This window comes from Thamnophis elegans, chromosome 13 (assembly GCF_009769535.1).
Source record: "Thamnophis elegans isolate rThaEle1 chromosome 13, rThaEle1.pri, whole genome shotgun sequence".
Lineage (NCBI taxonomy): Eukaryota > Metazoa > Chordata > Lepidosauria > Squamata > Colubridae > Thamnophis > Thamnophis elegans.
In genome coordinates this window covers 6,208,322-6,230,717 of record NC_045553.1, presented here as the reverse complement: position 1 = coordinate 6,230,717, position 22,396 = coordinate 6,208,322, and the positions used below count along the sequence as shown (strand labels likewise).

The 22,396-nt window shown below is 47.6% G+C and overlaps 2 protein-coding genes across 2 annotated transcripts in view; one reads left to right on the top strand and one right to left on the bottom strand.

Moving 5' to 3' along the window:
- Positions 1-8,966, bottom strand: part of RNFT2 (ring finger protein, transmembrane 2) — a 39,045-nt gene extending 30,079 nt beyond the window's left edge. Inside the window, exons 1-3 of the mRNA XM_032228837.1 lie at positions 8,928-8,966; positions 7,089-7,266; positions 1,645-2,105 (exon numbers count right to left, since the gene is read on the bottom strand). Of these exons, the coding sequence (XP_032084728.1) occupies positions 1,645-2,105; positions 7,089-7,171 (544 nt within the window). The 5' untranslated portion in view covers positions 7,172-7,266; positions 8,928-8,966. The remainder of the gene's footprint in view (positions 1-1,644; positions 2,106-7,088; positions 7,267-8,927) is intronic.
- Positions 8,967-9,024: 58 nt separating this feature from the next.
- On the top strand, positions 9,025-18,628 carry C13H12orf49 (chromosome 13 C12orf49 homolog). The gene is made up of 5 exons (XM_032229954.1): positions 9,025-9,924; positions 14,630-14,786; positions 15,880-16,031; positions 16,637-16,750; positions 18,033-18,628. The coding sequence occupies exons 1-5, from the start codon at positions 9,814-9,816 to the stop codon at positions 18,114-18,116; spliced, it is 618 nt and encodes a 205-aa protein (XP_032085845.1). The 5' UTR covers positions 9,025-9,813; the 3' UTR covers positions 18,117-18,628.
- Positions 18,629-22,396: the final 3,768 nt, after the last annotated feature.

The window sequence follows — 22,396 nt, the reverse complement described above, 5'->3', positions numbered from 1 at the left end:
GGCAGAGTTGGTCAGTCAATAAATGTAAACAAATACTAATGCATAATAAATGCTTTTTGTGTTGTGGCCTGTCGGCCGCCGACCAATCCAGCAGCCAAATCAAAGGAGGAGGAGGAGGAGGGGGAGGAGGAGTGGGAGTCAGGGTCAGCATCAAGGCAACCTGAGAGCTCCGAGTGGGAAGAGGGAATGAAGCTGTCACAGATATGGAGGCGGAGCCTGGCCATCCATCAGATGGAGAGTCAACCTTCCCAGGTCTGGAGGTGAGGAAGCGGAGGAACAGCTGGGTCCAGTGCCTGACGCACGGATGCGCAGAAGGCAGAGGAGAGGAGAGCAGGGAAAATCTATGGGCCGGTCCTTGGGACGGAAGAGCTACCGCTGCTAGCAAAGCCCCACCCTAGCTCTGGGGATAAAAGGCAGGGGGCGGAGATGAATAGATGTGGCAGAGGAGAGGCGAGCAGTGGGAATCTATGGGCCGGTCCTTGGGACAGAAGAGCCACCGCTGCTAGTGAAGCCCCACTCTAGCTCTGGGGATAAAAGGCAGGGGGCGGAGATGAATAGATGTGGCAGAGGAGAGGCGAGCAGTGGGAATCTATGGGCCGGTCCTTGGGACGGGAGAGCCACTGCTGCTAGCAAAGCCCCACTCTAGCTCTGGGGATAAAAGCCAGGGGGCGGAGATGAATAGATGTGGCAGAGGAGAGGAGAGCAGTGGGAATCTATGGGGCAGTCCTTGGGACGGAAGAGCCACTGCTGCTAGCAAAGCCCCACTCTAGCTCTGGGGATAAAAGGCAGGGGGCGGAGATGAATAGATGTGGCAGAGGAGAGGCGAGCAGTGGGAATCTATGGGCCGGTCCTTGGGACAGAAGAGCCACCGCTGCTAGTGAAGCCCCACTCTAGCTCTGGGGATAAAAGGCAGGGGGAGGAGATGAATAGATGTGGCAGAGGAGAGGAGAGCAGTGGAAATCTATGGGCCGGTCGTTGGGACGGGAGAGCCACCGCTGCTAGCAAAGCCCCACTCTAGCTCTGGGGATAAAAGCCAGGGGGCGGAGATGAATAGATGTGGCAGAGGAGAGGAGAGCAGTGGGAATCTATGGGGCAGTCCTTGGGACGGAAGAGCCACTGCTGCTAGCAAAGCCCCACTCTAGCTCTGGGGATAAAAGGCAGGGGGCAGAGATGAATAGAAGTGGCAGAGGAGAGGAGGGCAGTGGAAATCTATGGGCTGGTCCTTGGGACGGAAGAGCCACCGCTGCTAGCAAAGCCCCACCCTAGCTCTGGGGATAAAAGCCAGGGGGTGGAGATGAATAGGTGTGGCAGAGGAGAGGAGAGCAGTGGAAATCTATGGGCCGGTCCTTGGGACGGAAGAGCTACCGCTGCTAGCGAAGCCCCACCCTAGCTCTGGGGATAAAAGGCAGGGGGCGGAGATGAATAGTTGTGGCAGAGAACTATTCATCTCCCTGGCGAACAGACTGGTTAGCCTGTGGCGAGAGAGAAACTTTTTGCCGGGGCTCCTAATAAAGGAATCTTTGGCTTCTAAGGGTTTGTTGTGTTTGGGAAGCTGAGTCAGAACAGTTTGATTTTTTTTAAAAAAAGGAAATACACAAATGCATGCAAACAACGTCTCTCGTCTTCTTCCACGAAGCCCCTTACCCAGTTTGTGCTGGAAACAAACTTTTGCCAGCAGGATCACGATGAAGGGCAGGCCATCCTGCAGCCAGGAAACGACCGCCTTCATCTCGGGAAGGGCAGGGGCCGGGGTGCCAGGCGGCTCATCGGGGGCCTCTTCAGGATGCCCATGGCGGTCAGCGCCACTCATATGGAGCAGCGAGGAGCCTCTCGGGTGGCTGTGATGGTAATGATGCGGTTGGCGGTAGTGGTAGAGCCCCGCCTCCGCCCGGCTTGGCCCCTCCTCCCGGGCAGCAGGCATCTGGATGAAGACCTCGCCTCCTCCGGCTGAGGACCCCAGGAGCAAACTGGATTGGAAAGGCGTGGCCGAGATGCTGCTGATGGGATTCCCCCCAGCCCCGAGAAGAGCTGCTTCCGTCTTCAGCATTTCGAAAACGGCCCCTTCGTCCACACTGGTCTCCGACGTGATGACTTGGTTCCGGTTTCTGGAAGACAGGCGTGGGGGGGGGGGAGAGAAGGGGGATTGGAGAAAATAATACAGCTCAGCCTACAACCACAATGGGAGCCCAAAATTTATGTCACTAAGTGAGGCATTTGTTAAGTGGGTCTTGGCCTTCTTTTCTTGACGAGCTCGGCGTCTTAGCCACTGAGCCACCCTGGGGATACAATTTGGATTGAGTGTTGCTTTTAATTCCTGGGTTTGCAATTGTTGCAAGAGTTGCAACGTTTCAGCAGGGTAAAACGAAAATAAGTAAATCAATGATCCACTGTCAGTTTACTACTGCAACGTGCTCTACATGGGGCAGCCCTTGAAGAGCATTCAGAGACTTCAGCTTGTCCAGAATGCAGCCGCGCGAGCGATCGTGGGTGCACCTTGATTCACCCACGTAACACCTATCCTCTGCGAGCTGCACTGGCTGCCTATTGGTCTTCGGATGCGCTTCAAGGCGCTAGTCGTCACTTATAAAGCCCTTCATGGTATTGGACCTGGGTACTTGAGAGACCGCCTGCTGCCAATTACCTCCAATAGACCGATCAGATCCCACAGATTAGGCCTCCTCTGAATTCCATCCGCCGGCCAATGCCGACTGGCGACTACCCGGAGGAGAGCCTTCTCTGTGGCTGCTCCGACCCTCTGGAACGAGCTCCCCGTGGAGATTCGAACCCTCACCACCCTCCAGGCCTTCCGCAAAGCCCTTAAAACCTGGCTGTTCCGACAGGCCTGGGGCTAAAGAGCTTTCACCCCCCCCCCTCAAATGGTATGGTTGTTGTGTGCTTTTCGTTTTGTTTCATTTATTTATTTGTATGCTGCCCTTTTCCCTGGGGGGACTCAGGGCGGCTCACAATCAAAAGGAAGGGGAGACAGACTTTTACAGATAAGACAATACATGATTAAAACGCAACATTCATACCATTCGGGAGGGTTACAATCTTTAGCCCCAGGCCTGACGGGATAGCCAGGTTCTAAGGGCTGTGCGGAAGGTCTGGAGGGTGGTGAGGGTACGAAGCTCCACGGGGAGATCGTTCCATTGGGTCGGGGCTACCACCGAGAAGGCTCTCCTCCGCGTTGTGGCCAGTCGGCATTGGCCAGCTGATGGAACTCGGAGGAGGCCTAAACGATGAGATCTAATGGGTCGTGTGGAGGTGATCGGCAGTAGGCGGTCTCCCAAGTACCCAGATCCACTACCATGAAGGGCTTTATAGGCTTTTAAATTGTGTATTGTTCTGTTCGTCTTTTTTATTCCTTATCTGTACCCCCGCCCTTGACTTGGATTGTGAGCCGCCCTGAGTCCCCTTAGGGGAAAAGGGCAGCATAGAAATATAATAAATTCAATTCAATTCAATTCATCACAACTTAGAATGAACAAACTGGTAGTTTAAAAAAAATTGCTTAAAAAAAAAAGTTCCGACGACCATCTGCGTGACGACGAAGCTGTGCCTGATGGTCTGTGAGGTTCCTGCTTGTTGCAGGGGAGCATTTCGTGCGAAGTGCAGCAGCTGCTTTTGCATTGTGTGTGAGTCAATGGTGCAGCTTTTGTGTTATTTTTGTGTAAAGTGGGATAGTTGGGGTTTTTTTTTTGAGCTCTCTGCGACTCTGTGAGGTTCCTGCTTGTTGCGCAAATTCCAGCTGATTTTGCATTGTGTATGACTCAGTTGTGCAGCCACGCCCACCCGGTCACATGACCGCCAAGTCAAGCCACGCCCACCAAGCCACAGGCACAGAACGGGTAGGGAAAAATGTTTGAATTTTACTACTGACAAAAAAAAACGGTTCTAAAGCCATAAAGTAGGATTTTGCAAAGCACTGGGGAATTCTGGGATTTGAAGTCTACATGTCTTAAAGTTGCCAATTTGGGGGGGGGGACGACGACGACGGAGGACGACCACATTATGCTATGTACTTTGTTCAGATCTAAATAAACTCCCAAATCAAATTAAATGAGGAAACAATCTTGCAAAAACAGATAGGGAAACAATTTATCTCTTCACTTTCTCCTAAAAAAAAAATCAGAATGTAGTTTGTATTTCAAATTTCCCTTTGCGGTTTCCTAGTCTTTTCATCTATTCTAGTAAAAAGAAGGACAAGGGGTGACATGATAGCTGTCTTCCAAGATTTGATGGGCTGCCACAAAGAAGAGGGGGGGGGTTGTCACCTGAAGGTAGGACAAGAAGCAATGGGAGGAAACTAATCAAGGAGAGAAGCAACCTGGAATTGAGGAATTTCCTGACAGTGAGGAAATTAACCAGGGGAACAGCTTGCCTCCAGAAGCTGTCAATGCTCCAACACTGGAAGTTTTTAAGAGGACGTTGGATAGCCATTTTTCTGGAATTGTATAAGGCCATGATGGGCGTCTCTGTGGGCACTCCAGTTAAAGCTCCGTCACGCATACATGCACTTCTCCTGCCAGTCAGCTGGTCTTTGGTTCTCGGATGTGCATGGCAGGGCATGCGTGAGGGCATGCCTGCAGAGGCGGTGCACGCATGAAGGGGATGGGGCATGCCCATCCCTTAACGCAGTGGTTCCCAAACTTGGCAACTTTAAGACTTGTGGACTTCAACTCTCAGAATTCTCCAGCCAGCAGAGCTGGCTGGAGAATTCTGGGAGTTGAAGTCCACAAGTCTTAAAGAGCTGGCTGAAGAATTCTGGGAGTTGAAGTCCACAAGTCTTAAAGAGCTGGCTGGAGAATTCTGGGAGTTGAAGTCCACTAGTCTTAAAGTTGCCAAGTTTGGGAACCACTGCCTTAACGCAAAAGAAACATTCAGTGGACAGAAAAGGAAGATTCCCCTAGGGAAAGATTTGCGAAAAGGACTTTGGCAACGTTCTGCAACATTTCAAAATCTCTCTGGATAGTCAACCCTTTGGAGATTTCTAAGTTTAGAGCTGCTGCTTGCATTAAGGGAATTCGCCCCTCTCTTACCTTCTCCCCAAAGCTTTCCGCGGTTCCAAGCCCTCCTCTCTAGATATCTCAACTATGCTCCAAACCTTCCATGGGGACCACTTTCTACCCTGAAGTTTCTAAACCGAGATTTTTATAGCCAGTCTCCAAGGCCAGGCTGACATCTATACACAACAAGGGTTTTTTAGCAACAAGGGAAGAGAAAATCCCGTCGAAATGGCTCGATACTGGACGAAGGTCATCTAAGTTTTAATCCTATTTATTTCACATGCTTTTTTAAAAATAAATATCCTATGTTTCTATGAACTCTTTTATACTTATTTTGTCCGAGATCACAGCAGATGGGGACTGCAGCCCAGAAATTAAAAGAGGCTTGCTCCTGGGGAGGAAAGCGATGGCAAATCTAGACAGCATCCTAAAAAGCGGAGACATCACCCTGCCAATAAAAGTGTGTCTAGTCAAGGCTACATTCCCCAGTTGCAATGTATCTTTGTGAAGGTTGGACCATAAGGAAGGCTAAGTGCCAAAGAATGGAGGCCTTTGAACTCTGGTGCTGGAGAAGACTCCTGCAAGAGCGATTAGTGTATTTTTCGGAGTATAAGACGCACCTTTTTTCCTCAAAAAAGAGGCGGAAAATCTGGGTGCGTCTTATACAATGAATACAGCATTTTTTGCCTTCACCAAAATGGCCATGCATACCTTTATGGAGGCTTTCAGAGAGCTCCTGGGGGCTGGGGAGGGCAGAAATGAGCAAAAACAGGCTGTTTTTGTCCCCTCAGCCCCCAGCAGCACTCTATAAGCCTCCATAAGACTATGCATGCATTTTTTTTTTACGAAAAACGGACCCGTTTTCACAAAAAAACAGACTGTTTTTTGCTTGTTTTTGTCCCCCCTCTCAGAGCATTCTGCAAGCCCCCCCCCAAGGCTATTCATGCCTTTTTTTGAAAAAAAAAAAAAAACGAGCCCATTTTTGTGGAAAACGGGCCATTTTTGGGAGGTTTGCAGAGTGCAAACCTCCTTTGGAAAGCTCTTTAACTGATTGATGAGGATTGCATTGATCAAGTGCTGTGTCAGCAAAAACGAAGTCTTAGGTGCTGCAGATTGTCAGCGATTTCCTTCTCCAGCACATGGATAAATACACCTGGAAACATCTACCCACCTACTCTCTCTCTCTCCCTATCTACCTACTGTATTTTTCTCTCTCTCTCCCTCTATCTACCCACTCTCTCTCCCCCCTACCTATCTACTGTATTTTTCTCTCTCCCTCTATCTACCTACGTACCCACCTACTCTCTCTCTCCCCCTATCTTTCTACTGTATTTCTATTTCTCTCTCTCTGTTCCTCTACCTACCAACCTACCTACTCCCTCTCTACCTACATATCTACTGTATTTCTCTCTCTCTCTATTTCTCTCTCTATCCCTCCCTCCCTACCCTCTCTCTCTCTCCCTACCTACCTACTGTACTTCTCTCTCTCTCTATTTCTCTTTCTATCCCTTTACCTACCTACCTACCTACCTACCTACCTACCTACCTACTCTCTCTCCCCCCCCCACCTACTAACTGTATTTCTCTCTCTTTCTCTCCCTCTCTATCCCTCTATCTATCTACCTACTTTTTTAAAAAATTGCCTCTTCAAAACCTTGGCGCGTCTTATATTCCAGTGCGTCCTATACTCTGAAAAATATGGTAGTTCATCTGGTCAGTTCAAGCTTTGAGAAGTTCTGCTTGACTCTGTGCTAAGTTTGGCCTTGCTCTGCCTTTGGCAATTAGGTCTCTGCCAGCGTTCCCAGGGAGATAAAGGTGGGTGTTTATCAATATTCCCCTGAAAGGCTGTGGCAACTCGAGCAGACATCTGTCGGAATCTTCACAGACTGTTTGTGAAGCCTTGCGGACTAGGAAGGACCATAATTCACAGCCGTATAAATAAAAGAGGGTTTCTGGGATGAAGATTGTGGTTTATGCTTTCTCGGGAAGCCTAGGTCAGAACATGGCGTAAGGCCTGCTTCCCCTGCTGGAACAGATGCTCTCTGGGGCATAACTCACCTGTATGAACGATGGCGCCCTTACCTTTCAGGTGGAAGGGTATCCGTTATGCTGCTGTGCCGTCGCTGCATCTTTTTTAGCACTTTGAAACACAACACACTCCACATCAACGTGGGAGATCAAGGACGCCTGGGGTCAGAGAGGATTACGGGCTTCCAAGGATGGGAATGGGTCCCCAAAGACATAGCACAGAGTGTCTCGCCTGCAACGAAGAGCCGCCGAAGGGCCGCAGCGTGAATCAAGAGATAAAGATCGAACTTCCCAAACTATGAATGCTTCCACTACATTTGGCAGAAGTTAGATTTTTTTCTACCCTACCTTTATTATTTTATAAGTTAAGGTGGCAGACATTGATAATTCCCCCTCCTCTTTTCCTTTTTCCCCCACATCAGTAATTCCGGGATAAGAACGGAGGTGAGAGAGAGGGGCTGTTCCACAGTCACCCAGCTGGCTTTCATGGCTAAGGTGGAACTAGAACTCACCATCACCTGGTGACTGTCCCAAAGTCATCCAAACCACTTTCATGGCTAAGGTGGGACTAGAACTCACCATCTCCTGGTGATTGGCCCAAAGTCACCCAGCTGGCTTTCATGGCTAAGGTGAGACTAGAACTCACCATCTCCTGGTGACTGTCCCAAAGTCATCCAGACAACTTTCATGCCTAAGGTGGAACTAAAACTCACCATCTCCTGGTGATTGGCCCAAAGTCACCCAGCTGGCTTTCATGGCTAAGGTGGAACTAGAACTCACCATCTCCTGGTGATTGGCCCAAAGTCACCCAGCTGGCTTTCATGGCTAAGGTGGAACTAGAACTCACCATCTGCTGGTGATTGTCCCAAAATCATCCACGCAGCTTCTATGGCTAAAGTGGAACTACAACGCACCACCTCCTGGTGACTGGCCCAAAGTCACCCAGCTGGCTTTTTCACCTAAACTGGACTAGAGCTCACCATCTCCTGGTTTCCAGGCCAGCACCTGAACCACAACACCTTCCTGGCTCTCTTTGGGAAGCCTGCTCAGCGCGTGGATTCAAAGCTCACATCGGATTCAGAAGGCAACGTAGATGAGCCATCCTTGGCTTAAGGCAGGGGTCAGCAACCTGTGGCTCTGGAGCCGCATGTGGCTCTTTTCATCCCCCTGCTGCGGCTCCCTGTCCACAATTCATCGGGTTTTCGGTTAGGACAGGTAGAGGAAAAAGGATACCATACTAGGAGGAGACTCTATGATGGGGGAACCTGACTTCTGATGGGCTCCAGACTTGAACCGGTGGGGGTGGGGGGGCTTCCGGTTTAGGACCCTTGCGGCTCTTTGTGTGTTTAAGGTTGCCGACCCCTGGCTTAAGAGATAGCTGAGGGTAGCCGAGACTGGACCTTGCCCAGATGCCTTCCGGCTGTTCCATTGTGGAGAAGAGCTTGCAGGACCAAGGGGAAGAGAAAGAAAAGGGGGACAGCCAACATTGGGCCCCCAGGTGTGCACCTTGCAAAAGCTGCAGCTCACTCCACATCTGGGACCCCTCAACAGGGGGGGGGGATGTAAGAATTCTAGGAAATATTTGGGGTGTGGGAAAAAAGGGGACAGGAAGCCCCCCCTTTTTAGCCCAGCCTAGAATTCCAGGGAAATGGGAAAGCAGGACAACGAGCCCAGGTGAGGCTCAGCAGTCAGGGGTGGGATGAAGGGGAGACCCAGGCCGCTTCTTCGTCCCAGCATCCCAGCCCCCCTCCCCCAAAATCTCCCCCCAACCCGGCGATCTTCCTCCGGGTTTTCCTTTCTGAACCCCTTTCCCCCTTCTCCACCCAAGAGGGCGAAACAAAAGAGCGGCTAGTCGCGTAGGAGAGTCCCCCCCCCCATCCCGTAGCCATTTACCTGGTTTCCCCGAGAACCGGCCGGTCTGACCCTCCCCCAGCTTTTTTCCCCCTCCCCCTTCGGCAGCCGTGCATGTGACTTCCGACTCCTCCCCTCCCCGGGCATTTGCAGCCGGACCCGGAGCAGCCATCGGGGGTTTCCTTCTGGCCCCGTTTTTTGCGCAGGGAAGAGGGGCGCACTCGAGTGGCGGGTTGGGGGGGGGGACGAGCCCAAGGTTGCTTCTTCCCCCTCCTCTCTCTGTTCCCCCCCTTCTCTTTCCTTCTCTCCTAAGGCCTGTCTCTTTCTCTCTCTCCCTGCCTAATTCGGATCGGCCTCTCGCCTTCCTTAAACCGGATCAGCTCCTCTTCCTGCCATTGAATCGGAGCGCTTCTCCCCTTGGCTCCCATTTGCACCGCCACCGGCGTTTCTCGCTCTCACCTTGTGCCCCCTTTCTAGGCCGGGGGGGGGGGGGTTGAGAGGGGGCTGCTTTCCCTTGGTCGTGTCGGGGGGGGGGGTTCCTTGCTTGCAATTGCGACCCCCGAGCCCTTTCTCTTGTCTTCTCCCGCGCTCCTGTCCCTCTTCTGGGTCTCCAAGCGGGCTGGTAGGGGGCTTCGGAGAGAGCTAGAGGAGGGGGGTCTGCTTTCCTTGGCCGAGGAGGGGGGGTCTTCTTGCTTGCAATTGCGACCCCCGACCCCTTTCTCTTGTCTTCTCCCCCACTCCCATCCTCCTCCTGGGTCTCCAACCAGGGTAGGGTAGGGGGGCTCCCAGGGGCTGACTGCCCTGGGATGGGGCCTGGGGCACTCTTTCCCTCCTCCCAGCCTGGGTCCGCAAGGCCAAGGAAGGGCCCGAAATACCGCCTTGTGGCCCCGGGGAGACCTGCGCTCGCTGGCTCGGAGCCGCCTTCCCGATGGTGCAGCTGGTAGCGCTAGTGTGGCGGAGGCTGCTGCGCAAGCGATGGGTCCTGGCCATAGTCTTCGGCCTCTCCCTCATCTACTTCCTTAACAGCACCTTCAAGCAGGTCAGTGGTGCTTCTAGCCTGACTTTGGCAGTCCCGGGGGTGTGCTCCTTTTAACAGAGTTGGAAGGGACCTTGCAGGTCATCTAGTCCAACCCGCTGCCCAAGCAGGAGACCCTACACCATTTCTGACAGACGGCAAGTCCAGTCTCTTCTTGAAAGTCTCAAGCGGTGAAGCTGCCACAGCTTCCCTGCACCTGCCTCTCTACCTAGGATGGAACTCACAACCTCCTGGTTGTCAGGTGGGAGCTCCACCTCTCGGCTACAGGCAGTCCAGGTTTCCTTCTTAACAACCCTGCGAGGGAGGCCGAGGTTGGCAAAGGGAGGCAAGGCAGAGAGGGGGCTTTGGTGGCGGAAAGGGCTTGGAACGGATCCTGGGGGAAATTCAGTTTGATCCCGAGAGCAAGCCTGGCCTAGTGCTTAAGGCACCAGGCTAGGAAACGGGAGTTCTAGTTCTCGCTTCAGAGCAGGCTTTGGGTGGCTTCAGTCCAATCGCCGGGAGATGGTGAGTTCTAGTTCTCGCTTCAAAGCAGGCTTTGGGTGGCTTCAGTCCAATCGCCGGGAGATGGTGAGTTCTAGTTCTCGCTTCAAAGCAGGCTTTGGGTGGCTTCAGTCCAATCGCCGGGAGATGGTGAGTTCTAGTTCTCGCTTCAGAGCAGGCTTTGGGTGGCTTCAATCCAATCACCGGGAGATGGTGAGTTCTAGTTCTCGCTTCAGAGCAGGCTTTGGGTGGCTTCAGTCCAATCGCCAGGAGATGGAGAGTTCTAGTTCTGCTTTAGGCATGAAAGGATAGCCTCGGGACGAGTCCACAAGAGGTTGTGAGTTCCAGTTCCATCTTAGTCACGAAAGCCGGCTGGGTGACTCCCAGATCTGGAAGGGACCTTGGAGGTCTTCTACTCCAACCCACTGCTCAAGCCGGAGACCCTCTACCCTTGTGATGGCCAACCTATGGCTCGCTTGCCACAGGTGGCACGGGAAACCCTCTGCGGGCACATGCCCCATTGCCTACTCAGTTCCACCGCCGGCCAGCTGATTTTTGGGTTAGGGTTGCCTCTGCCACGCATGCGGGAGGCGCGTGCACTGCTTTATCAGTGTGGGCGCATGTTTGTGTGCTGTTGCTCGCGCAATTTCAGCACACAAGGACCCAAAGGTGAGCTATCACTGTTCTACCCTTTCAAACGATCTTTACTTGGAAATCCCCATTGATGGAACGCTCACAATTTCTGGAGGAAAACCATTCCACTGATTAATTGCTCTTATTGTGGGGGGAAATGTCTCCTTCGTTCCAAGTTGGATATTTTTTTTCCCTTGAATCGGCTTCCACCCATTGCTTCTTGTCCTGCCTTCGGGTGCTTTGGAGATCGCTAGACTGAAAATTGCATTAGAAGGGGGAATATATGCACTATATTGCCAAAAGTATTCGCTCACCTGCCTTTACCCGCATGTGAACTTACTGTAAGTGACCTCCCATTCCTAATCCATAGGGTTCAATATGACGTCGGTCCACCCTTTGCAGCTATAACAGCTTCAACTCTTCTGGGAAGGCTGTCCACAAGGTTCAGGAGTGCGTTTATGGGGATTTTTGACCATCCTTCCAGAAGCGCATTTGGGAGGTCACACGCTGATGTTGGAGGAGTTTACGTGGCCTACCACTTCGTGGCTGAATTGCTGTCATTCCCAAACACTTCCACGTTCTTATAATACAGCTGGAAGTTGACTGTGGGATATTGAGGAGCGAGGAAATGTCACGAGTGGATTTGTTGCACAGGTGGCATCCTATCACAGTTCCACGCTGGGATTCACTGAGCTCCTGAGAGCCACCCATTCTTTCACAAATGTTTGTAAAAACAGTCTGCATGCCTAGGTACTTAATTTTATACCCCTGTGGCCATGGAAGTGATGGGAACAGCTGATTCTGATTATTTGGATGGGTGAGCGAATACTTTTGGCAATATAGTGTGTAGATGTGTGTGTGTATGTGATAAAGAAGGAGAACCTTGTGGCTTAGTGGCTAACACAACTGCCTAATATGTAATACAGCACAGGTTCAAATCCCAGTAAGGGTATGGCTAGCTGATGAGAGCTAAATAGCTTGAAATAGATCTATACTAGTGTCCCTTTATTTATTTATCAGCACAAATACAACATAGATAGATAGATAGATAGATAGATAGATAGATAGATAGATAGATAGATAGATAGATAGATAGATAGATAGATAGATAGATAGATATCTTTAAGAATGTGCTGGTCCATATCAACTTTTAGCTAGGGGAGATTAATTGCCAACATTTCACCCAGAAACTAATAAGCGACATTCTGGATTTATTTCAAGTAGAATTCAAAGTTGTCATTCAAAGAATCCAGCATTGACAGGGGATGTTAGAACAATGCAAGCCATCCTTGAGTTAGAACAGTGCATTTAGTGACTATTCTCGGTTACAAAGGCCACTGGAAAAAGTGACTTACGGCTGTTTTTCAGACTTACAATGCATTGCAGCATTCTTTTGGCCATGTGATCAAAATTCCAATGGTTGGCTTGGCAAGTGGTTCATATTTATGACGGTTGCAGTTTCCCGGGATTGCGTGGTCCCCTTTTTGCGACCTTCGGACCCCCAAAGTCAATGGGGAAATCCAGATTCACTTAACCGTGTGACTAACTTAACCAATGCAGCAATGCCCTTAACAACAGTGGCAAGAATACTCGTACTCTGTTTCCCTGAAAATAAGACCTCCCCGGATAATAAGCCCAATTGGGCTTTTGAGCGCATGTGCTGAATTAAGCCCTCCCCTGAAAATAAGCCCTCCCAGAAAATATTGCAACACAGCAGCAGCCATGAGGTGACCACGCTTGCCCGCCTCCTGCACCTCAAAAATAATAAGACCTCCTTGAAAATAAGACCCTAAAATAAGAAAAAAAAACCAAATACCTAATAATACATGTAATAACGGCAGCAAGGATTACATACGCACAGAACTGGAAAAACAAAAATACACCAACAGAAGAAAACGTGATTTAAAAAAAGTACTAGAATGCACCAAAGTGGACAGACTCACAAAGGAAATAAAAGACGAAGAAGAATGAGTACTGTTCAGTATGGAATTTATGGTACAAATGGCTGGAGGAATAACAAAGAATCACAAAGCAATAAAAAGATTAAGAAATCAGAAAATAAACGCAAAGCCGCAGAATTAACAAGAGGGTGGGGGGAAATGTAAGATAGATTGTATATAAAATAGTACGGAATAAGAAATATAAGAGAAATATATGTACATAGAAGGATGTAAGATGTATGGAATTAATAAGAGTAGACGAAAAATATGTAAAAATGGATGGATAGATAGATGATAGATAGATACAGACAGACAGACAGACAGACATAGACATACAGACGATGATAGATAGATATAGATCGATAGAAAGGATAGACAATGATTGATAGATAGATGATAGATAGATAGATAGATAGATAGATAGATAGATAGATAGATAGATAGATAGATAGATAGATATAGATAGATGATGGATGGATGGATGGATAGATAGATAGATGATAGGTAGGTAGGTAGGTAGATAGATAGATGATTGATAGATAGATAGATGATTGATAGATAGATGATAGATAGATAGATAGATAGATAGATAGATAGATAGATAGATGATAGAAATAGATGATAGATAGATAGATAGATAGATAGATAGATAGATAGATAGATAGATAGATAGATATAGATAGATAGATGATGGATGGATAGATAGATAGATGGTAGGTAGGTAGGTAGATAGATAGATAGATGATTGATAGATAGATAGATGATTGATAGATAGATGATAGATAGATGATAGATAGATAGATAGATAGATAGATAGATAGATAGATAGATAGATAGATAGATAGAAATAGATGATAGATAGATAGATAGATAGATAGATAGATAGATAGATAGATAGATAGATAGATAGATGATAGATAGATAGATAGATAGATGATGGATGGATGGATGGATAGATAGATAGATGATAGGTAGGTAGGTAGGTAGGTAGATAGATAGATAGATAGATAGATAGATAGATAGATAGATAGATAGATAGATAGATAGATAGATAGATGATAGATAGATAGATGATTGATAGATAGATGATAGATAGATAGATAGATAGATAGATAGATAGATAGATAGATAGATAGATAGATAGATAGATATAGATAGATAGATGATGGATGGATGGATAGATAGATGATAGGTAGGTAGGTAGATAGATAGATAGATAGATAGATAGATAGATAGATGATTGATAGATAGATAGATAGATGATTGATAGATAGATAGATAGATAGAAATAGATGATAGATAGATAGATAGATAGATAGATAGATAGATAGATAGATAGATAGATAGATAGATAAAGGTATATCTGTATGGATAAAAAAGTATAGTAGATATGTAAAGATTTAGAAATGTTGCAAAGATGATATATATGTTTATTAAAAAATTAAAAAGATTTTTTTTAAAAAAAGACCTTAAAACAAGAAAATAAAAAAAACAGTAGACTGGGACAAACACACTTAACAAATGTTTCACTTTAGCAACATAAAGTTTGGGCTCCGTTGTGGTCTTAACCTGAGGACTACCGCTACACAAGACAATGGACTCTAATTCTACTTCACAACAAGATCAAACCTTCTCTCTCTCCTTTTGGCCTTTAGGAAGAGAGAGTGCTGCGGGATCGGAATTTCCCCCAAGCTCAAGACGAAAATCGCCCAATCGCCTGGAAAGTCCATTTCATCCTGGGGAATAGCAGCCAGACGAATAACCAATGTCGGAATTCTGTCCAAGGGAAACTCTTGATCACGGATGAGTTGGGTAAGGTTCTTACGAATGAAGGGGAATGTATGTGTCCCCGGGATAATGTTTGCAGGGTCCAATCTGGGTCGGTCACCAGGAGGGGGCGCATTCTAGAAGAGGAAGAGGCAACACAGCCCAGATATCAGGTGTGAGAGAAAGAGGGTGAAGGCAGCTCCTCCTCAAACATTCCCAAGTAATAATAATAATGGCAGCCAGTAGAGCTTTAGGGTTTTTTGTTTGTTTGTTTGTTTCCTCCAATCACCTCCTAAGTTGACCCTGCTTTCTTAGTTGTTCTTGTAGCTCTGGCAACTCTGAGCATGCGCACACTGGGAACAGGCTCCAGCTGTTCTTCTGCCTCACTGCTGTCTAGCTCCCTTTCTGCCTCCAACGCAGAGCCCTCGTCTGAGCTTTCTTCAACCCCCACAGTGGTGGGTTTCAAAAATTGTTCGAACCTACTCTGTGGGTGTGGCCTCCTTTGTGGGAGTGGCTTGATGGCCATGTGACCGGATGGGAGTGGCTTGCCACCCATGTGACCGGATATGAAGATGCCGATGACACCTGTCAGAACCACCTTAAATTACCTCACACACAGCACTGGCATGCATAAGAATATGATGTAAACTTGTTTTTAAAAAGGCATCTTTGGTTTGCGTTAAAACAACTTCAACACACGCAATGTTCTGATTGCACCACAAACGCAGTAGTCATCCTTACCTTTCACAGAGGCACTGAGTTTTATAAATAGGAGCATCATAGTGTAGAATAATCATATCCAAGGACCAGTGGTGGGTTTCAAAAAATTTTGGAACCTCTTCTGTAGGTGTGGCCTGCTTTCCGGGTCCACTGGTGGAACCTCTTCTAACCAGTTCGGTAGATTTGATGAACCGGTTCTACCGAATAGGTGCGAACTGGTAGGAACCCACCTCTGAACCCCCAGGACTGGCCCATGTTCCTCCCCAACCTCCTCACTGTCTGACTCTGCTGCCAGCTTTGCAGGCCACAACAATTGGGTGGAATCAGTTTTCAGCCCAATATTTCAGCTTCTGTGCTGTGGTGCAGAGCCTTCTGTTCTCCTCCTGCTCGGCCTCACCTGGAGGTCTTTTTGCAACAGGCTACATCTGCGAAAGGAAGGACCTGCTGGTGAACGGGTGTTGCAACGTGGAGGCACCCAGCGTCAAGTTGTACAGCTGCGACAGCTGCCTGCCTAGTGGATGTTGCAGTGTCTACGAGGCCTGTGTGTCCTGTTGCTTACAGCCCAACAAGGTAAACAGGTGTAAGGGCATGTGCAAAAGACCTTGGAATAAAAAGGAAAGCATTGCAGTTGACGAAAACATCATAAATTACGGTCATAGGATGTCAGGGTTCTATAAATGTGGTGTGGTTGCCAGGTGCCCCAAATTCAGTCACATGACCATGGAGAAAGCCAGGACATCAGAACTTTCCAATCAGGACATAAATTCTACCTAGACAGCCATACCTCAGTACTCGACGGCTTTAAAACCTGTCGCATTTTGATGTGAAAATTTTGTCCCGCTACTCGTCATTTGTTTGGTACTTGACACTGGAAGAGCCAAACCGTAGAACTTGTCAGTTTCGGCTGCCTCGTGAAACGTGACCCTTTCTGGCCAAAACAAAAGGTCATGTGTTAAGTCACATGGATTATTTGGTACTTGTTTTTAGCAGTTGTGGTCGTCACGCTTCCCGGAAACAATTAATGACGAGTATCGAGATACCATTGTATTTCCTGGGAGATGATTGGCTGATTCATGTTTTAGGGGGGAGGAGAGAAATGAAATCCTTCTCCACTTCTGGTTTTCGTGAGCTTCCTGGTTTTTATTTTTATTTTTTGCCTCTTCTTGCCTTTATAGCAACAGCTCCTTGAGCATTTTCTAAACCGAGCGGCGGTGGCCTTCCGGAATCTCTTCATGGCTGTGGAAGATCACTTTGAGCTCTGCCTGGCCAAGTGCAGGACCTCCTCCCAGGTAAGGAAAGGGAAATTGTGTGGGGGCTCCATCACTGGGAGGTTTACCAAGAAGAGATTGGACAGCCATTTGTCTGGAATGGTATAGAGCAGATCTGGGCATTTTGCAGCTTTTGGGCCACATCTGGTACCTTTGACTGACCCTGTCAGGAGGATCAGAAATTAGAAATCAAATGAAGTAAATTAAGGGCATGCCATGCCATGCGACTTCACATTTTCATAGCCTTATCGTAATATGTATTCTTCCCAGTAGCAGCTGGTCTTCTTCTCCTCTTCCTTCTCCTCCTCCTCTTCCACCACTTCCACTTCTGCTTCTGCTTCTCCTTCTTCTCCTCTTCCTTCTTCTCCTCCTCTTCCTCCACCTCCTCCTCCTCTTCTTCTCCTCCTCCTCCTCCTTCTTCACCTTCTCCTTCTCCTCTTTCTCCTCCTCCTCTTCCACTACCACCACCTCCACCTCTGCTACTGCTTCTCCTTCTCCTCTTCCATCTCCTCCTCCTCCTCTTCTACAACCTCCACCACCACCACCACCACCACCACCACCACCACCACTACTTCTTCTTCTTCTTCTTCTTCTTCTTCACCTCCTCCGCCTCCTTCTCCTCTTCCTTCTCCTCCTTCTCCTCTTCTTCTTGCTCCTCCTCCTTCTTTCTCTTCCACCTTTCTCCTCTTTCTCCTCCTCCTCTTCCACTACCACCACCTCCACCTCTGCTACTGCTTCTCCTTCTCCTCTTCCGTCTCCTCCTCCTCTTCCACCACCTCCACCATCACCACCACCACTACCTCCTCCTCCTCTTCTTCTTCTTCTCTTCCTTCTCCTCCTCCTCCTCCTCCTCCACCACCACCACCATCACCACCACCACCACCACCACCACCTCCTCCTCCTTTGTCTCCTCTACCATCTCCTCTTCCTCCTCCTGTTTCCCAGAGCAACTGGATTGTCTTTTCCTTGAGAAACAAGAAGAAAATGTTTTGCTTCTCATCCAAGAAGCTTCATCGGTTTTGGAAGGATGGTGGGGACTATGGAGGGATGTTTCCCAGAGCTTAAAAAAAAACCCTTGGCCTGACTAACAGTTCTTGCATGCTTCTTCCAATGCCACTTTCCTTCTCTCTCTGTAATTGCACCCTTTCGAACCATGTCCACACTGAACGGCCCTGAAAAGCCCAGCCTTTCTGTCCACAAAGACCAAACCGGGGGGCTTCACCTTCTCCGTAGCATTTCCTAGTCATCCGTTTCTCCGGCGGGCGTAAGACTTTCGCCTCTTGTCTTTTCTCCCCTTCCCCAGAGCGTGCAACATGAAAACACCTACCGCAACCCCATTGCAAAATACTGCTACGGGGAGTTTCCGCCAGATCTTTTGTCCGTGTGAAAGTGCTCAAGAAACTGAGAACTCTTACAGTGAGAGTTGCCACATGGCAGAGAGAGAGAGAGAAAACGTGGCAACTGGCTGGTTGGATTCCTTCGGCAGCCTCCAAACTTCACCTTCTGAATTGTTTAGCCTGCTGCCCCTGTCCCTGCAGCTGCGATGTGGAGCAAAATGGGTGGAAATCTACGAATAGCTGGATTCAAAGATGTGCATCAGGGGCTCAGGTGAAATTTGGACATAAGACTTTTCAGTTCCTAATCCATCTCAGTCACGTGGGACCACGGGTAGATGGAAGAAGCCATCAGAAGAGCCAAGATTGCAAGCGGGCGTTGGAAATTTGGAAATTTTTTATTTAAGCAATGAGAAGATACTTGGGTTGGTGTGGTGGCCTAGAGGTGGAGAGCTCTCGCCTCACATTCAATGAGAAGATACTTGGGTTGGTGTGGTGGCCTAGAGGTGGCGCTCTCACCTCACATTCAGCAGGTTGTGAGTTCGATCCTAGGTAAGAGGCAGATATTTCTTTCTCTGGGCACAATGAGAATCTATTTGCTGAATAAAACTCCGCATTGGCGACAGGGAAGGGCATCAGACCATTAAAACACTATGCTAGCGCCATTCAGTTGCCCAGAACCCGCCCCGCAGGTTGAAAGAAGAGGATGAATGAGAACATATTTCTATTAGACCTACAGGTTTTTGTGAATCCTGCACAATACTTCTAAAGCAGGGGTCGGCAACCTTAAACACTCAAAGGAGCCACAAAGGTCCTAACCAAACTCTCCCCTGTTCACATCTTGAGCCAACCGGAAGTCCGGTTCTCCCACCATAGAGACTCCTCCTAGCGCGGCATCCTTTTTCCTCTACCTGTCCTAACCAAAAGCCCTCTCAATTGTGGAGCTGACCAGGAAACCCGCTCCTTGCCATAGAGTTTCCTCCTGGTATGATGTGCTTTCCCCCTTCCAACTGGAAGCACCTCTCACCTCACCTAGCGCAGACCAGCGACAGGGAGCCACAGCAGAGGGATGAAAGAGCCACATGTAGCTCCAGAGCTGTGGGTTGCCGGCCCCTGTTTTAAGGTAAACACAGCAAAGCACTAACATGTCAGGCTGGGGAATTCTGGGAATTGAAGTCCACAAGTCATACAGTTGCCAAAAGTTGGAGATCCCAGGCTTAACTGCCCCGTTTGTAGGCTCCTCGTCTTTCCAAATGTGCCACATTCTCCATGACCAACTTCTGGGTTCTTTCAAAGTTTCAGTCTGGGAAAAGGATAGAAGAGGAGTTGAGGAGCGAGGCACCATGTTCTTGATTCGAATATCCCAGAACAGGGGTCTAGATTCATCAGAGAAGACGGGCATTCTTTCCTTAGATAGATGTTTAACATTTGGGGTGAACTGGTTGCCTTGATTTCTGGCCTCCCCCTTCCTAAGATTTCTTGTCAATTTCCTGAAAGAAGAATCAGTTTTAGTAACTGGGTGACAGATGTGCATGTTGTACTCGGTTCTGATTTTCCCAAGCAGAGGTCCTCTCCATTGGGTCACCGTTCTCATCATTCTCAATAGATTATGGCTGTAAAATGGCATCTGGGTGACCTCAGAGGCTGCGGAAGGCAGACAGGACAAAGTTGCAAGAATTCTGTTGACGCCTGAGAAAAACACCAAAACTTTTAATTGATCAGCAAGCAGGATTTCAGCTCGAAGATCTGCTTTGTCTTCCCTATTTTTCTGACTTTCAACATTGCTTGGAATATTGGAGAAATCGAACGTCGAGTTACGGGCAATGAGTCCCTAGGGAAAAGAGCTTTTAAAAAGATTAGATAGATTTGTGGAAAGGGAAGACTAGCGCCAGTTATTAATCATCATAGTATTTTACTTTGAAATGGGAAGAGGGGTGTAGGCATTGTGCTTCTCTGTCTGTTTGGCCACTAAAAAAGAAGGCACTATATTAGACTTGATGGGCAAAAGAACACTTCTTAAATAAAACTGTAGATGGAATTATTACAGTAGTGGCCAAAATAGTGGAAACCTTTTGGGAAAAGTGTATTTTCTAAAACTAGCTACCATATTTTTCAGAGTATAAGATGCACCTTTTGCCCCCATAAAAGAGGGTAAACATTTGGGTGCGTCTTATACACTGAATGTAGACCCACCCACTCACTGGCCCCAATCCTTTGGCCTCTGCCTCCCAGTAATTTACCTCTTTGCAGCAAGCGGGGGAGGGGGGCAGGGGGGGCTTTCGAGCCTTCAATAAGCTATAGCAACCCCTGCAGCCTGAAACAGCTGATGATCGGGAGAAATTGAAAGTGAAACTTACTGTTTACTCCACTCAAATTGCAGTTTTTTTTTCTTGTGCTAATCAGGCTGTTTGCTGCAAGGAGGTAAGTCAACACCTATAAATGCCTATAGAATGTTCAAATTATTAGACTTATTTTTTAAAGACTGCTTTATTATTGTTCTAGACAGTTTAACAGAATGAAGAAGCATTTTTAAAATAAATGCTTGATCTGAAGAGGCACAGTGCTATTGTTTTAAAAAGTGCTATTCTTTTAAATAGCAGAGAATAACTATACTTCCAGAAAGGTCATCAATTTTAACAGCATCTGTACAAGTATAGTCTGAAATATAACACTACAAACAGTGTATATTTTCTATGCTGTTTGTTGCAAGGAGGCAAATTGCTGGGAGGCAGAGGCAGATATTTTCCCCTTGTTTTCTTCCCCAAAATCTAGGCGTGTCTTATACTTTGGAGCATCTTATACTCTGAAAAATACAGTAATAACACCACTTTTTTTTGGAGTAGTACCATAAAATTATATATCAATGGAAAGATAATTTAAGCAAGAATGTAATGCAATAACTTTTATGAAGGGTTTGCTGTTAGAATAGCAGTTATAAAGAAGAAAAATGAAATGATCACCATGTCAGTTAATACTTAGTTGGGTAACCTTTAGTATGAGTTATGGCCTTACAACGTCCTCCCATGGAGTGAATAAAGTCTTTTAGTTCTGCAGCTGTTATAATGTGAAACCAAGATGGAATGGTGGCTTCTATTAACTGGGTTTTATTGCTGGGTGACTTCTGACTAAGAAGTTTCTTTAGTCGGCTCCATAGATTTTCAATTGACTTAAGCAGGTCTAGGCTATTCCCAGGCCATTCCGGCAGTGGATTATCTTGAAACTGGAAAAAAAAGGGGGTGTTATTAGCCATCGAACCTCAAAAATAAACTTTCCCCAAAAGGTTTCCACAATTTTGGCCAGTAATGTAGATGAAGGCAAAATGTCATTTCTATCATGTTTCTAGATTGTAAATTGTAGCATAGGTAGTCTTCAACTTTATGACGGTAATTGAACCCAGAGTTATTCTGTGAGTCACTGCAGTCGTTAAGCAGTTTGCCATGTGACCGTTCCCAATTTTATGACCTTTTTTGTGGTGGTTAAGCAGATCCATTTTTATCCAATGGGTGTTTTGGGAAACTGGAAAGTAAATGTTGGAAACGCACAAAAAAATAATAATTGAAAATTGTGGCCGCGTGACAGCCAGGTGCCACGAGTGGCTGTGAATATGAGCCAATTACCAGGCACCCAACATATGGTCACATGACTTCAAGGGGTGGGAAGGGGTCTCCCAAACCTCAAAATTGGTCCCTTTCATAGAGTCCATCGTAACTTGAAGCAGTTGCTAGGCAACCGGTTGTTAAGGGAGGACTGCCTGTATAACGTCAAAGGGCTTATCTTGACATGCAGGCTGAGCTGAACCTATCATGGCATCTATGAGCATTTAGTTTGAATGTCTGTAACTCCTTTTCATGTATTTTGAAGTCAGCTGACACTCCCGAGGTCTCTCTCATTTTCCCGCCCTTGTTAACTGTTTTGAACATTGTTTTGTGAATTCTTGCATTGGCCTAATAAAGATATTGCCCTGACAGGGGTACATCTAATCCTCCCAACATTTTTCTCCCAAAGCAAAGCTGGTGAATTTTCAGTTTTTGGAGCAAGGCGAGCATCAAAACTAACCTTTGTTCCCCATCACTTCCTTCCCTCTTTATCCAAAACCAATTTGAATGTTTCCTGAATTTCTGCTGCCCCCTAGTGGACGTACATGAACACAACTGGATGCTTTAGAACAGGCCTGTCAAACTTGCAACCCGGGTGCATCATGCGCTGGCCATGCCCACACCCATTTAGCAAAAGGGGGGGGGAGTCCTGATATGTCACGTGACGCTGCCAGGACGATGCGAGTTTGACACCCCTGCTTTAGAGCAAAAGGTTCTCCAAACTTTATGGGCCCAAA